The sequence below is a fragment of the Bombina bombina genome, chromosome 1, assembly GCF_027579735.1.
Source record: "Bombina bombina isolate aBomBom1 chromosome 1, aBomBom1.pri, whole genome shotgun sequence".
Taxonomy (NCBI): domain Eukaryota; kingdom Metazoa; phylum Chordata; class Amphibia; order Anura; family Bombinatoridae; genus Bombina; species Bombina bombina.
This window is the reverse complement of record NC_069499.1, coordinates 975149835-975163618: the sequence shown is the minus strand read 5'-3', so window position 1 is coordinate 975163618 and position 13784 is coordinate 975149835. Positions and strand designations below refer to the sequence as shown.

The window sequence follows — 13784 nt, the reverse complement described above, 5'->3', positions numbered from 1 at the left end:
AATATCTCTGTGCTATATGTGTTAATGCCAAAGTGGAGCCCAATAGAAATTTATGTACTAAATGTATTGATGCTACTTTAAAAAATAGTCAATCTGTACAAATTGAACATATTTCACCAAACAACGAGGGGAGAGTTATGCCGACTAACTCGCCTCACGTGTCAGTACCTGCATCTCCCGCTCAGGAGGTGCGTGATATTGTAGCGCCGAGTGCATCTGGGCGGCCATTACAAATCACATTACAAGATATGGCTACTGTTATGACTGAAGTTTTGGCTAAACTACCAGAACTAAGAGGTAAACGTGATCACTCTGGGATGAGAACAGAGTGCGCTGATAATGCAAGGGCCATGTCTGATACTGCGTCACAGTTTGCAGAACGTGAAGACGGAGAGCTTCATTCTGTGGGTGACGGTTCTGATCCAAATAAACTGGACTCAGACATTTCAAATTTTAAATTTAAGCTTGAGAACCTCCGTGTGTTACTAGGGGAGGTATTAGCGGCTCTGAATGATTGTAACACAGTTGCAATCCCAGAAAAAATGTGTAGGTTGGATAAATATTTTGCGGTACCGACGAGTACTGACGTTTTTCCTATACCTAAGAGACTTACTGACATTGTTACTAAGGAGTGGGATAGACCCGGTGTGCCTTTCTCACCCCCTCCTATATTCAGAAAAATGTTTCCAATAGACGCCGCCACACGGGACTTATGGCAAATGGTCCCTAAGGTGGAGGGAGCAGTTTCTACTTTAGCTAAGCGTACCACTATCCCAGTGGAGGATAGCTGTGCTTTTTCAGATCCAATGGATAAAAAATTAGAGGGTTACCTTAAGAAAATGTTTGTTCAACAAGGGTTTATATTGCAACCTCTTGCATGTATTGCGCCTGTCACGGCTGCAGCAGCATTTTGGTTTGAGTTTCTGGAAGAGACACTTCAATCATCCACACTAGATGACATCACACACAAACTTAAATTCCTTAAGTTAGCAAATTCATTTATTTCAGATGCCGTAGTACATTTAACTAAACTTGCGGCTAAAAATTCAGGATTCGCCATTCAGGCACGCAGAGCTCTGTGGCTAAAATCCTGGTCAGCTGATGTTACGTCTAAATCTAAATTGCTTAATATTCCTTTCAAAGGGCAGACCTTATTCGGGCCCGGCTTGAAAGAGATTATTGATGACATTACAGGAGGTAAAGGTCATGCCCTGCCTCAGGACAAGGCCAAAGCCAAGGCTAGACAGTCCAATTTTCGTTCCTTTCGTAATTTCAAAGCAGGAGCAGCATCAACTTCCTCTGCACCAAAACAGGAAGGAGCTGTTGCTCGCTACAGACAAGGCTGGAAACCTAACCAGTCCTGGAACAGGGGCAAACAGGCCAGAAAACCTGCTGCTGCCCCTAAGACAGCATGAATTGAGGGCCCCCGATCCGGGACCGGATCTAGTGGGGGGCAGACTTTCCCTCTTCGCCCAGGCTTGGGCAAGAGATGTTCAGGATCCCTGGGCGTTAGAGATCATATCTCAGGGATACCTTCTGGACTTCAAATCCTCTCCCCCAAGAGGGAGATTTCATCTGTCAAGGTTGTCAACAAACCTAACAAAGAAGGAAGCGTTTCTACGCTGCGTACAAGATCTTTTATTAATGGGAGTGATCCATCCAGTTCCGCGGTTGGAACAAGGACAAGGGTTTTACTCAAATCTGTTTGTAGTTCCCAAAAAGAGGGAACCTTCAGGCCAATCTTGGATTTAAAGATCCTAAACAAATTCCTAAGAGTTCCATCGTTCAAGATGGAAACTATTCGAACAATTTTGCCCATGATCCAAGAGGGTCAGTACTTGACCACAGTGGATTTAAAGGATGCTTACCTTCACATACCGATTCACAGAAGTCATTACCGGTATCTAAGGTTTGCCTTTTTAGACAGGCATTACCAGTTTGTAGCTCTTCCATTCGGACTGGCTACGGCTCCAAGAATCTTCACAAAGGTTCTGGGCACTCTTCTGGCGGTACTAAGACCGCGAGGAATTTCAGTAGCTCCGTACTTAGACGACATACTGATACAAGCTTCAAGCTTTCAAACTGCCAAATCTCATACAGAGATAGTACTGGCATTTCTAAGGTCGCATGGATGGAAAGTGAACGAAGAGAAAAGTTCTCTCTTTCCACTCACAAGAGTTCCCTTCCTGGGGACTCTGATAGATTCTGTAGAAATGAAGATTTACCTGACAGAGGACAGGTTAACAAAACTTCAAAATGCATGCCGTGTCCTTCATTCCATTCAAGAGACCAGAAATTCTCTTCTATGGTGGCTTTATCGGCCACATCTGTCCAGGGGAATGCCATTCAGCAGGCCAGACTGGTCAATTGTAACAACAGACGCCAGCCTACTAGGTTGGGGCGCTGTCTGGAATTCTCTGAAGGCTCAGGGACTATGGAATCAGGAGGAGAGTCTTCTTCCAATAAACATTCTGGAATTGAGAGCAGTCCTCAATGCTCTTCTGGCTTGGCCCCAGTTAGCAACTCGGGGGTTCATCAGGTTCCAGTCGGACAACATCACGACTGTAGCTTATATCAACCATCAGGGAGGGACAAGAAGCTCCCTAGCAATGATGGAAGTATCGAAGATAATTCGCTGGGCAGAGTCTCACTCTTGCCACCTGTCTGCAATCCACATCCCGGGAGTGGAGAACTGGGAGGCGGATTTCTTAAGTCGTCAGACTTTTCATCCGGGGGAGTGGGAACTTCATCCAGAGGTCTTTGCCCAAATACTTCCACGTTGGGGCAAACCAGAGATAGATCTCATGGCGTCTCGACAGAACGCCAAGCTTCCGCGCTACAGGTCCAGATCCAGGGATCCGGGAGCGGTCCTGATAGATGCCTTGACAGCACCATGGACCTTCAGGATGGCTTATGTGTTTCCACCTTTCCCGATGCTTCCTCGATTGATTGCTAGAATCAAACAGGAGAAAGCATCAGTGATTCTAATAGCGCCTGCATGGCCACGCAGGACTTGGTATACAGATCTGGTGGACATGTCATTCTGTCCACCTTGGTCGTTACCTCTGAAACAGGACCTTCTGATTCAGGGTCCTTTCAAACATCAAAATCTAACTTCTCTGAAGCTGACTGCTTGGAAATTGAACGCTTGATCTTATCAAAGCGTGGTTTTTCTGAGTCAGTTATTGATACCTTAATACAGGCTAGGAAGCCTGTCACCAGAAAGATTTACCATAAAATATGGCGTAAATACCTATATTGGTGCGAATCCAAAGGTTACTCTTGGAGTAAGGTTAGGATTCCTAGGATATTGTCTTTTCTACAAGAAGGTTTAGAAAAGGGGTTATCCGCTAGTTCCTTAAAGGGACAGATCTCAGCTCTGTCCATTCTGTTACACAAGCGTCTGTCAGAAGTTCCAGACGTTCAGGCTTTTTGTCAGGCTTTGGCCAGGATTAAACCTGTGTTTAAAGCTGTGGCTCCACCATGGAGTTTAAACCTTGTTCTTAACGTTTTACAGGGTGTTCCGTTTGAACCCCTTCATTCCATTGATATAAAGTTGTTATCTTGGAAAGTTCTATTTTTAATGGCTATTTCCTCGGCTCGAAGAGTCTCTGAGTTATCAGCCTTACATTGTGATTCTCCTTATTTGATTTTTCACTCGGATAAGGTAGTTCTGCGTACTAAGCCTGGGTTCTTACCTAAGGTAGTCACTAACAGGAATATCAATCAGGAGATTGTTGTTCCATCCTTGTGCCCAAATCCTTCTTCGAGGAAGGAACGTCTTTTGCACAATCTGGATGTAGTTCGTGCCCTTAAATTTTATTTACAGGCAACTAAAGATTTTCGACAAACGTCTTCCCTGTTTGTCGTTTACTCTGGTCAGAGGAGAGGTCAAAAAGCTTCTGCTACCTCTCTCTCTTTTTGGCTTCGTAGCATAATTCGTTTAGCTTATGAGACTGCTGAACAGCAGCCTCCTGAAAGAATTACAGCTCATTCCACTAGAGCTGTGGCTTCCACTTGGGCCTTTAAGAATGAGGCCTCTGTTGAACAGATTTGCAAGGCTGCAACTTGGTCTTCGCTTCATACTTTTTCCAAATTTTACAAATTTGACACTTTTGCTTCCTCGGAGGCTATTTTTGGGAGAAAGGTTCTTCAGGCAGTGGTTCCTTCTGTATAAAGAGCCTGCCTATCCCTCCCGTCATCCGTGTACTTTTGCTTTGGTATTGGTATCCCACAAGTAATGATGACCCGTGGACTGATCACACTTAACAGAAGAAAACATAATTTATGCTTACCTGATAAATTCCTTTCTTCTGTAGTGTGATCAGTCCACGGCCCGCCCTGTTTTTTAAGGCAGGTAAATATTTTTTAAATTATACTCCAGTCACCACTACACCCTTGGCTTCTCCTTTCTCGTTGGTCCTTGGTCGAATGACTGGAGGTGACGTAGAGGGGAGGAGCTATATAGCAACTCTGCTGGGTGAATCCTCTTGCACTTCCTGTAGGGGAGCAGTTAATATCCCACAAGTAATGATGACCCGTGGACTGATCACACTACAGAAGAAAGGAATTTATCAGGTAAGCATAAATTATGTTTTTTCCAAAGATATACAAATCTCCTACAAGATACAAAAATGGGTGCAACAAATTGCCAGTTTGTGGCCAGATTTGCAATGAAAGACTTTGTCCCATGTGTTTGAAAGAGTTAAAAAGGAGGAAGATATAAATGTCCTCAGTATATAGATCAGTTTATAATAATACACACACATATATATATGTGTGTGTGTGTGTGTGTGTGTGTGCATGGATACATGTATATGCAGGTAGACTTATGTTTTTCATCAGCATCTGATGTCATTATACATTTTTAGGACCTCTGGCTTCAGTATCAGAGCTCCGTTATTGGTATTAAGGACAAGGCGGATGACCTGGAGGATCAGAGTATAAGTCTTTCTCAGGACCTAGATGCACTTCAGGATAAAGTGAGTGCTGATTTTCCTGTCTCCTATATCAGTGACTCACAAGTTTTCTGACCATGCTAAGCTTTTTTTTTTTCTAGGTGACAATGACAAACAGGACAGCCACTAATGTGCAGAGGACAACCAAGAGCACCAATCAGAGGGCAAGAGATCTACTGAACAAAGTGCAGTCTCTGTACAATGTGTCTCAGGGTGAGGATGATCAGAACACACTAGCATCCTATGCTATGTATAAAAGAGAATATATTAAATTGTATTATATATAAAAAAGATGTTATATATGCTTTTTTATTTCATTCTTGGGGAGGCTTGGCCATGTCTTCCAGTAAAGTTTTGGAGCTGAGCAAATGGTACTTAAAGGGACACTCTACTCCAAAATTTGTATTGTTTAAAAAGATAGATAATCCCTTTATTACCCATTCCTCAGTTTTGCATGACCAACACTGTTATATTAATATACTTTGTTACCTCTGTGATGACCTTGTATCTAAGTCTCTGTAAACAGCCCCCTTATATCAGTGCTATTCACAGCCTTGCATTTTTAGCCAATTGGTGCTGATTCATAAATAACTCCACATGAGTGAGCACACTGTTATCAATATGGCACACATGAACTAGCAGTGTTTTGCTGTGAAAAGCTATAAAATGTACTGAGGTAAGAGGCTGTCTGTAGTGAGACAGGCATAAATGTAGAGGTTTAAAGGTTATAAAGTATATTACTATAACAAAGTTGTGCAAAGCTGGTGAATGGGTAGTAAAAGTGTTATCTATCTTTTTTTTTTTTTTTACAAATTTTGGAGTAGACTGTCCCTTTAAGGAACAATTATGCAGAAGTGTGTCTCCTGTTTCAATATCAATTTCTAAATGTTTAACTCAACCTTGTTTTGGACACCTAATATATTTCAACATGTTTTACTGTCTTTTATGTGTAAAATAGAAAATAATCGCCTTGATTTAGAGTTATGCGTTAGCCGTCAAAAGCAGCGTTAAGGGGTCCTAACGCTGCTTTTTACCGCACACTGGTATTTAGAGTCAGTCACTTCCAAGCCGCGACTTTTCCATACCGCAGATCCCCTTACGCCATTTGCGTACCCTATCTTTTCAATGGGATCTTCCTAACGCCGGTATTTAGAGTCTTGGCTGAAGTGAGCGGTAGACCCTCTACCGACAAGACTCCATCCGCAGAAAAAAGTCAGTAGTTAAGAGCTTTCTGGGCTAACGCAGGTTTATAAAGCTCTTAACTACTGTGCTCTAAAGTACACTAACACCCATAAACTACCTATGTACCCCTAAACCGAGGTCCCCCCACGTCGCCGCCACTATAATAAAATTTTTTAACCCCTAATCTGCCGAACGCACACCGCCGCCACCTACATTATCCCTATGTACCCCTAATCTGCTGCCCCTAACATCCCCGACACCTACATAATATTTATTAACCCCTAATCTGCACCCCCAACGTCACTGCTACCTTACCTACACTTATTAACCCCTAATCTGCCGACCGGACCTCGCTGCTACTCTAATAAATGTATTAACCCCTAAACCGCCTCACTCCCGCCTCGCAAACCCTATAATAAATAGTATTAACCCCTAATCTGCCCTCCCTAACATCACCAACACCTAACTTCAAGTATTAACCCCTAATCTGCCGACCGGACCTCGCCGCTACTCTAATAAATGTATTAACCCCTAAAGCTAAGTCTAACCCTAACACCCCCCTAAATTAAATATAATTTTAATCTAACGAAATAAATTAAATATTATTAACTAAAGTCTTCCTATTTAAAGCTAAATACTTACCTGTAAAATAAACCCTAATATAGCTACAATATAACGAATAATTATATTGTAGCTAATTTAGGATTTATATTTATTTTACAGGCAACTTTGTATTTATTTTAACTAGGTACAATCGCTATTAAATAGTTATTAACTATTTAATAGCTACCTAGTTAAAATAATTACAAAATTACCTGTAAAATAAATCCTAACCTAAGTTACAATTAAACCTAACACTACACTATCAATAAATAAATTAAATCAATTAACTACAAGTACCTACAATTAAATAAACTAAACTAAATTACAAAACAAACAAACACTAAATTACAAAAAATAAAAAAGATTACAAGAATTTTAAGATAATTACACCTACTCTAAGCCCCCTAATAAAATAACAAAGGCCCCCAAAATGAAAAAAATCCCTACCCTAATCTAAATCTAAATAGTTAATTGATTTAATTTATTTATTGATAGTGTAGTGTTAGGTTTAATTGTAATTTAGGTTAGGATTTATTTTACAGGTAATTTTGTAATTATTTTAACTAGGTAGCTATTAAATAGTTAATAACTATTTAATAGCTATTGTACCTAGTTAAAATAAATACAAAGTTGCCTGTAAAATAAATATTAATCCTAAAATAGCTACAATATAATTATTCGTTATATTGTAGCTATATTAGGGTTTATTTTACAGGTAAGTATTTAGATTTAAATAGGAAGACTTTAGTTAATAATATTTAATTTATTTCGTTAGATTAAAATTATATTTAATTTAGGGGGGTGTTAGGGTTAGACTTAGCTTTAGGGGTTAATACATTTATTAGAGTAGCGGCGAGATCCGGTCAGCAGATTAGGGGTTAATACTTGAAGTTAGGTGTCGGCGATGTTAGGGAGGGCAGATTAGGGGTTAATACTATTTATTATAGGGTTTTTGAGGCGGGAGTGCGGCGGTTTAGGGGTTAATACATTTATTATAGTGGCGGCGAGGTCCGGTCGGCAGATTAGGGGTTAATAAGTGTATGTAAGGTAGCGGCAACGTTGGGGGGGCAGATTAGGGGTTAATAAATATACTATAGGGGTCGGCGGTGTTGTGGGCAGCAGATTAGGGGTACATAGGTATAATGTAAGTGGCGTCGGTGTCCAGAGCGGCAGATTAGGGGTTAATAATAAAATGCAGGGGTCAGCGATAGCGGGGGCAGCAGATTAGAGGTTAATAAGTGTAAGGTTAGGGGTGTTTAGACTCGGGGTACATGTTAGGGTGTTAGGTGCAGACTTAGAAAGTATTTCCCCATAGGAAACAATGGGGCTGTAATAATTTGAGAACATTTGTGTAATAATAAAATGCTACAATGAATTACGGCATTTTATTATCGCAGCAACATGACTTTAAAGGGACATTGTTTTTGTATAAAAATTGTGCTTGCCCCAAAAAAGAGGTAAAAACTCAATTTTATGAACTAGGTTTTCTTCAAATGCTGTAAATCATATAGTAGGTTTAGGCAATTTGCACTATTTTGAAGAAAACCAAGGTTACAGCCTCTCCAAGGAGCATGGGACAAGTACAATTTTTACACAAAAGCAAGAATGTCCCTTTAAGAAAACATCTTATATGTGGTCCAAACAATTTTATTGGGCATATCATCTGTGTTTTACTAGAAAATACAACATTTTAAATTAAGAGCCTCTTTAAAGTTCAAGTTGTTGGAATTCAGATCTGTAGTTGCCTTATAATACAATGTTTAATACTGTCAGTTTGCAGACAATTCCTCTGCTCTTGGAATATAGTTTAGTGTTTACCTTCGAGGCTGTTTTTATGGGCTTGTAACCGCTGTCATTTTACTTAAGGTCTGATTGATCAGCTAAGTCGAATTGGATCCTCTAACAATACAAATGTCACCTCCACTGAGGAGTTCAGACGGATTCTGTCTGAGGTTGAGCGCATGCTCAGAGAAATGAGATCCAAGGATTTCAAGCATCCCATGAATTTGGCTGAGAAGGAGCTTAAAGAAGCCAAAAAATGTGAGTAACACAGAAAGTTCATTTTCAGAACAACACATATTTACATTTTCTGTCTTTATTTCTTGTGTTCAATAAACAGGATATTGAGTTACATGTTTTTTTGTTGAGCATGTGTGTTTGCAGAGTGGGTTTGGAAACACAGCTCACTTTTTTAAAACGAGTATTGAGTTGTAAATGTTATATAGCATTGTTGACTTTATTGTTAAATGTACAGGATTGGTGCAGTGAAGTGATAGCCAAAGCCTAATTTTAATACCCCAATTAGGAGATTGATTGTCAGGCCTACTTGGATGGACCTTTTGTGATCTGTTGGTGGCAGTAGTTAGATTTCACTTGTGATATGCTAAAAATAAGAGCAAATTGTATATCAGAAATCATGCAGATATGATTTGCTATTTGAGGGGTACAATCTAAAATGTTCAATGAGTTTCTTTGTAAGTAAAAGTAGTGATTTTTTTTATAAACATTTTCTGAAGGCTAAGGATTAGGACAAGCTCAATAAAGGAAGAATTAGACTTCTGTTCCCCAGTTCTAGTTTGTTTCTCTCCATCTTAAGAGTTTAGTTCTAAGATTTGACCAAATATTGATGCCCTTCTATCTCTGATTAGTACTAGACCGTGTAAAAGCAGAAATGCTCACCCAACTTCAGACCAACCAGGATTTGCTGAGCGTCACCAGAAAACAACTGGACAAGTTCAGCTCAGAGGTGATGGATTTACGTGATGCCATGAATGAGGCAGTGAATAAGACGAGGCAGACAGAGGATCTCAACAGTCTGAACTACAATAATCTGGAGGACAACCGGGTAATTAATTAGTGGGTAGAGAAAAGGCTTAACAGGAGATTACCAAGCACACTATGGGTTGTATCTACAATGGACAGAGCTTTTTCCAATTGAAATCTATGCAGTCTCTCTTATAGACTAAAGAAATCTTGTATATATCAGTGAACAGTGAAACAGATTTATGTATGAGTTGGAAGATGTTTTTCTCACAGAGCAGAAGGTGATATGAATACATGTATGATGAACGTGATTGAGAGAACATTACAATAAACCTATCTGCAGACCCTACACAAGATTACATTTCTTAGACTGTTATTAGATGTCATTGATTGAATTTAAGTCCAACAAAAGCCCATGCTTAATTGTATTGTAGATAGATTTATATATATATATATACTGTGTATATATATATATATATATATAACTTATGTAACTAATCTGAGTGGAGGGGAAAGTGACTTGAATTGTGTGTGTTTGTGTGTAGATATAAATAGACAACATTTTCACTTGCTCTAATTTGCAGATGAAGCTTAACGAACTGCAGAAACAACATGAAGAGCTGGTAATGGCTATGAAGATGGCAGAAGATGCCCTTGTACAGGTTTCTGATATCCTGCAGATGGTGGAGAATATGAAAGAGGTAAGCTGGGCCACATAAATACTTAGAGCCCACATGATGTATCTGCGGGCCCTGATACTTTGATTGGTGAACTCAAGTCTTATCCCTCGCTCTTCTGCAGGAGTATGAGAAGCTTGCAGCAAGTCTCGATGGTGCACGTGGCCCACTGATGGATAAAGTAAAAAAGTTTTCCCCAGCAAGTAGCAAAATTCCCATTGTGGAGAAAGCTGAGGCACATGCAAAACTTCTGGGACAACTGGCAAAAAACCTGTTCACGTAAGGATGTAGTAATCTATCAACATTATCAATATTATTTAGTTTGAGTGCGTATATTATGTCCTGCTGAATTTAACCCTCTGTATAGAATTGCTGTACCTATTTCAGTTACAAAATTTGCATTGCTTAGTTAGTATTTTTTTACAGAGATGTGTTTTCTCTGTCTCTTTTCTCATTGACATTTAATTTTTTTCTATTCACATGGGACTGAGCTGTATCTTAGCATATAGTATTTTCTTCTTTAACGGGGAGAGTCCACAGCTGCATTCATTACTTTTGGGAATTCAGAACCTGGCCACCAGGAGGAGGCAAAGACACCCCAGCCAAAGGCTTAAATACCTCCCCCACTTCCCTCATCCCCCATTCATTCTTTGCCTTTCGTCACAGGAGGTTGGCAGAGAAGTGTCGGAAGATTAAAGATAGTCTCTTATGGAGGGTAGTACTCTTCGAAATGGGACTGAAGTTTTAAGTAATCCTGTCAGCCTCTCAGTGAGAGCATGGATGAATGTGTCATGTGTTTAATCTGAATGTTCCTGTCTCTTTAAGGGAAGTCTATAAATTCCCATCATGCTTATGGCTCATTGCCAATAGTTCTAAGTTTGAGTAGCTAAACATGCTCTAACTGAAGCCTCCATAACTTCAAGCTTGGCTCTACAGTTCATTAACTGTTATTCATTTCTACTACCATTGTTTACTGCTGGATATTAGTGTTTACTACCGGAGCTTTCAAGCCTTACATAGTAATTTTGAGGACAAACAACAATCAGCAATTCAAGACTTCCTATCAAGTGATCATTTAATGTTTGGGACAATATCTACAGCCGACCTGGTGTGTTATATTGCTGGACTTTCTTTTACAAACACTACCAGAGAACCACTTACCATCGCTAATTGATCCGGTTCCTACATCAGCTTGTTAGAGAGCATTGTGAGCTCTCCCCTCTACCTAGCCTGTCAGCAATTCCACGGACATCATTGGCTGAGGCTCACACACCCTAGTTGTGACGTCACGAACGCTCCACTGTGTACTCCGTCTCAAACTCCATTGCATATCAAGGTACAGCACTTATAAGTTATTCCGGCACAAGTACTGCTGTCCAGTTAATGTATATGAAGGATGCTTATTACTACAACTCAAAAATACATCTGCTAAATAACGTTATTAACTGAGTTGCATGCATATACTCTCTCATATAAAAAAAAGGACACTTAAAATAATCAACTGTGTATACACTCTCTCCTGTAACTAACTAATCAGGAGATATATACTATATATCTTTTTCTCTCATTCTTTCTGAAAGGTGAAAGGGCCATAATACCCAAATGTTTAAACACTTGAAAGTGATGCAGTATAGCTGTAAAAAGCTGACTAGAAAATATCACCTGAACATCTCTATGTAAAAAAGAAAGATATTTTACCTCACAAGTTCCTCAGTAGCCACCTCCCATTGTAAAGGATTTTTGAAGCAGCATTTTAGTGTGTTTGTCCTAGGACAGCTGAAAGGATGAGCATCGTGCACTCTCATATTATTTCACCAATCAGGTAAAGGAAGCTTACTATGAAATCTCATGAGAGTTAAGTTAAATCTCATGAGATCACAGTAAAAGAGTTCATGACCTCAGCACTGCTGATGCTGATTGGCTGCTGTTCATTTCTTCATTTTTTTTTATTTTTACCTGCAGCTGGGAGAAGCTGAGTATAACTTTTCACACAGAACTTACTCTGCTGAGCTGAGGAAATTGTGAGGTAAAATATCTTCCTTTTTTACATAGAGATGCTCAGGTGATATTTTCCTGTCAGCTTTTTACAGTTGTACTGCATCAGTTTTAAGTGATTTAGCATATGAGTATTATGTCCCTTTAATTCTGAAGTTGTGATCCAACAAACCTTACAGCTCTTTTCAGAATAAAGCTCACAGCAACTTCCAAATTGCAGCTACCTTACAGAATGTTAGAGTCCGGAAATGCAGGGAGAGTCTTTCTGCAAAACCATCTTGACTCATGTTAACAGCTCCTTAGCAATCAGCGTTGACGAGTTTCGCTGCCTGCTTTCTTCACTCAAGTCCATGTCAGAAGCAAGGTTACTATCTCTCACACTTGAATGGCCGTGTTCCTGCTCCACGGCATTGATTCCGGTAAGATCGTTTCATTTTACTTTGATATGTGAATGTAATGTAAACGAAGAAGTCAGGGTTTCAGTGGGATTCATTTATCTTTATGGAATCAAGGGTTAATATCTCCTGAGTGGGGTTATTGAACAGGGGAGACTTGTTTATGTGATTCTGTCTCCTAATGTGTAGTGACGCTTGGGCTCGTGGCTATATCGGAACATAATAGCCTTTTTTTGTCAGACTGCGCGGCTCTTGTGGCCTTGGCGCACTTTTCTCTGGCCTGCATGGTGTACCTTGTGGCTAGGCGTGGTCATGTTCTGCACTCCATTTCCATATTCCTGACCGCGTGGCGAAGGAGAGAGTCTGTTTCGCTAGTTGTCTGGGTCCCAGGAGGTGGTGAGTGCCCCAGCCATTTGGGGTGTAAGGTGCCGTTTTTATTTTTTCTTCTATCCATAATTTCTATCCAAATTATGGAGGATTCTGATTTTTTAGAGACGGATGTCTCTGATTCAGATTCTTCTTCTTGCGAAGAGTATGAGATGGCCCGTGTAATCCATGCCCATCAGTTATGTTCTGAATGCTGCTCTAGAGTGCTCTCTTCTCCCGCAACAGGGAACTTAGAGTCCACCGAGCCTTCTGCCCCCGGGTGTTCACACATCCCGTGAGGCACGTGCCCTAGAACCTTCCTTAGCTATGCAAGCAGGTGTCTCTAATGCCGATACCCCTTCTCCAGAGGTTACAGAGGTTTCTGCATTGCCATATCATTGGCGTTGGCGCATTTACAACTTCCTGGGAGGTAGGTATTGATGAGTTACTGTCCATGTTCTGTTAAACAGGGCTCGTCAGGCATGGGATTGTATGGGTCAGATCAAGCATCTGGGGAAGCAGTTTCCTCTGAAGCTTCAGGAGCCCAACCCTCGGGGTCAGAGTCGTCAGTTGCCCCGGCGGAGGTAAGTCTTGCTTTTCATTATAGACTGGCGCGCCTTCGTGTCCTTCTGCAGCATGTTTTGCCGGTGCTTGAGGATCCCAATCCTAATGGGTTGAGGGATTCTCTGTCTTCTGTTCCAGACGGCAAGCTGGCTTAGACATGGGGGATGAAGTTAATCTCCTTGTTGTCTCCTATTTACTTCCTTTTTTGGCTATCTTATTCCAGTTCTGAGCTTCGGGAGAATGGGGTCTCTGATTGGCTGGTCCTGTTAGTGTGCCCATTC

General features: G+C 40.6%; 1 protein-coding gene across 2 annotated transcripts in view; it reads left to right on the top strand.

Moving 5' to 3' along the window:
- Positions 1-13784, top strand: part of LAMA5 (laminin subunit alpha 5) — a 269906-nt gene that overhangs the window by 201717 nt on the left and 54405 nt on the right. For both annotated transcript variants that reach the window (XM_053706887.1, XM_053706808.1), the window contains 6 exons: positions 4872-4982; positions 5060-5171; positions 8610-8783; positions 9392-9588; positions 10091-10207; positions 10308-10462. In XM_053706887.1, coding sequence (XP_053562862.1) covers positions 4872-4982; positions 5060-5171; positions 8610-8783; positions 9392-9588; positions 10091-10207; positions 10308-10462 — 866 coding nt within the window. The remainder of the gene's footprint in view (positions 1-4871; positions 4983-5059; positions 5172-8609; positions 8784-9391; positions 9589-10090; positions 10208-10307; positions 10463-13784) is intronic.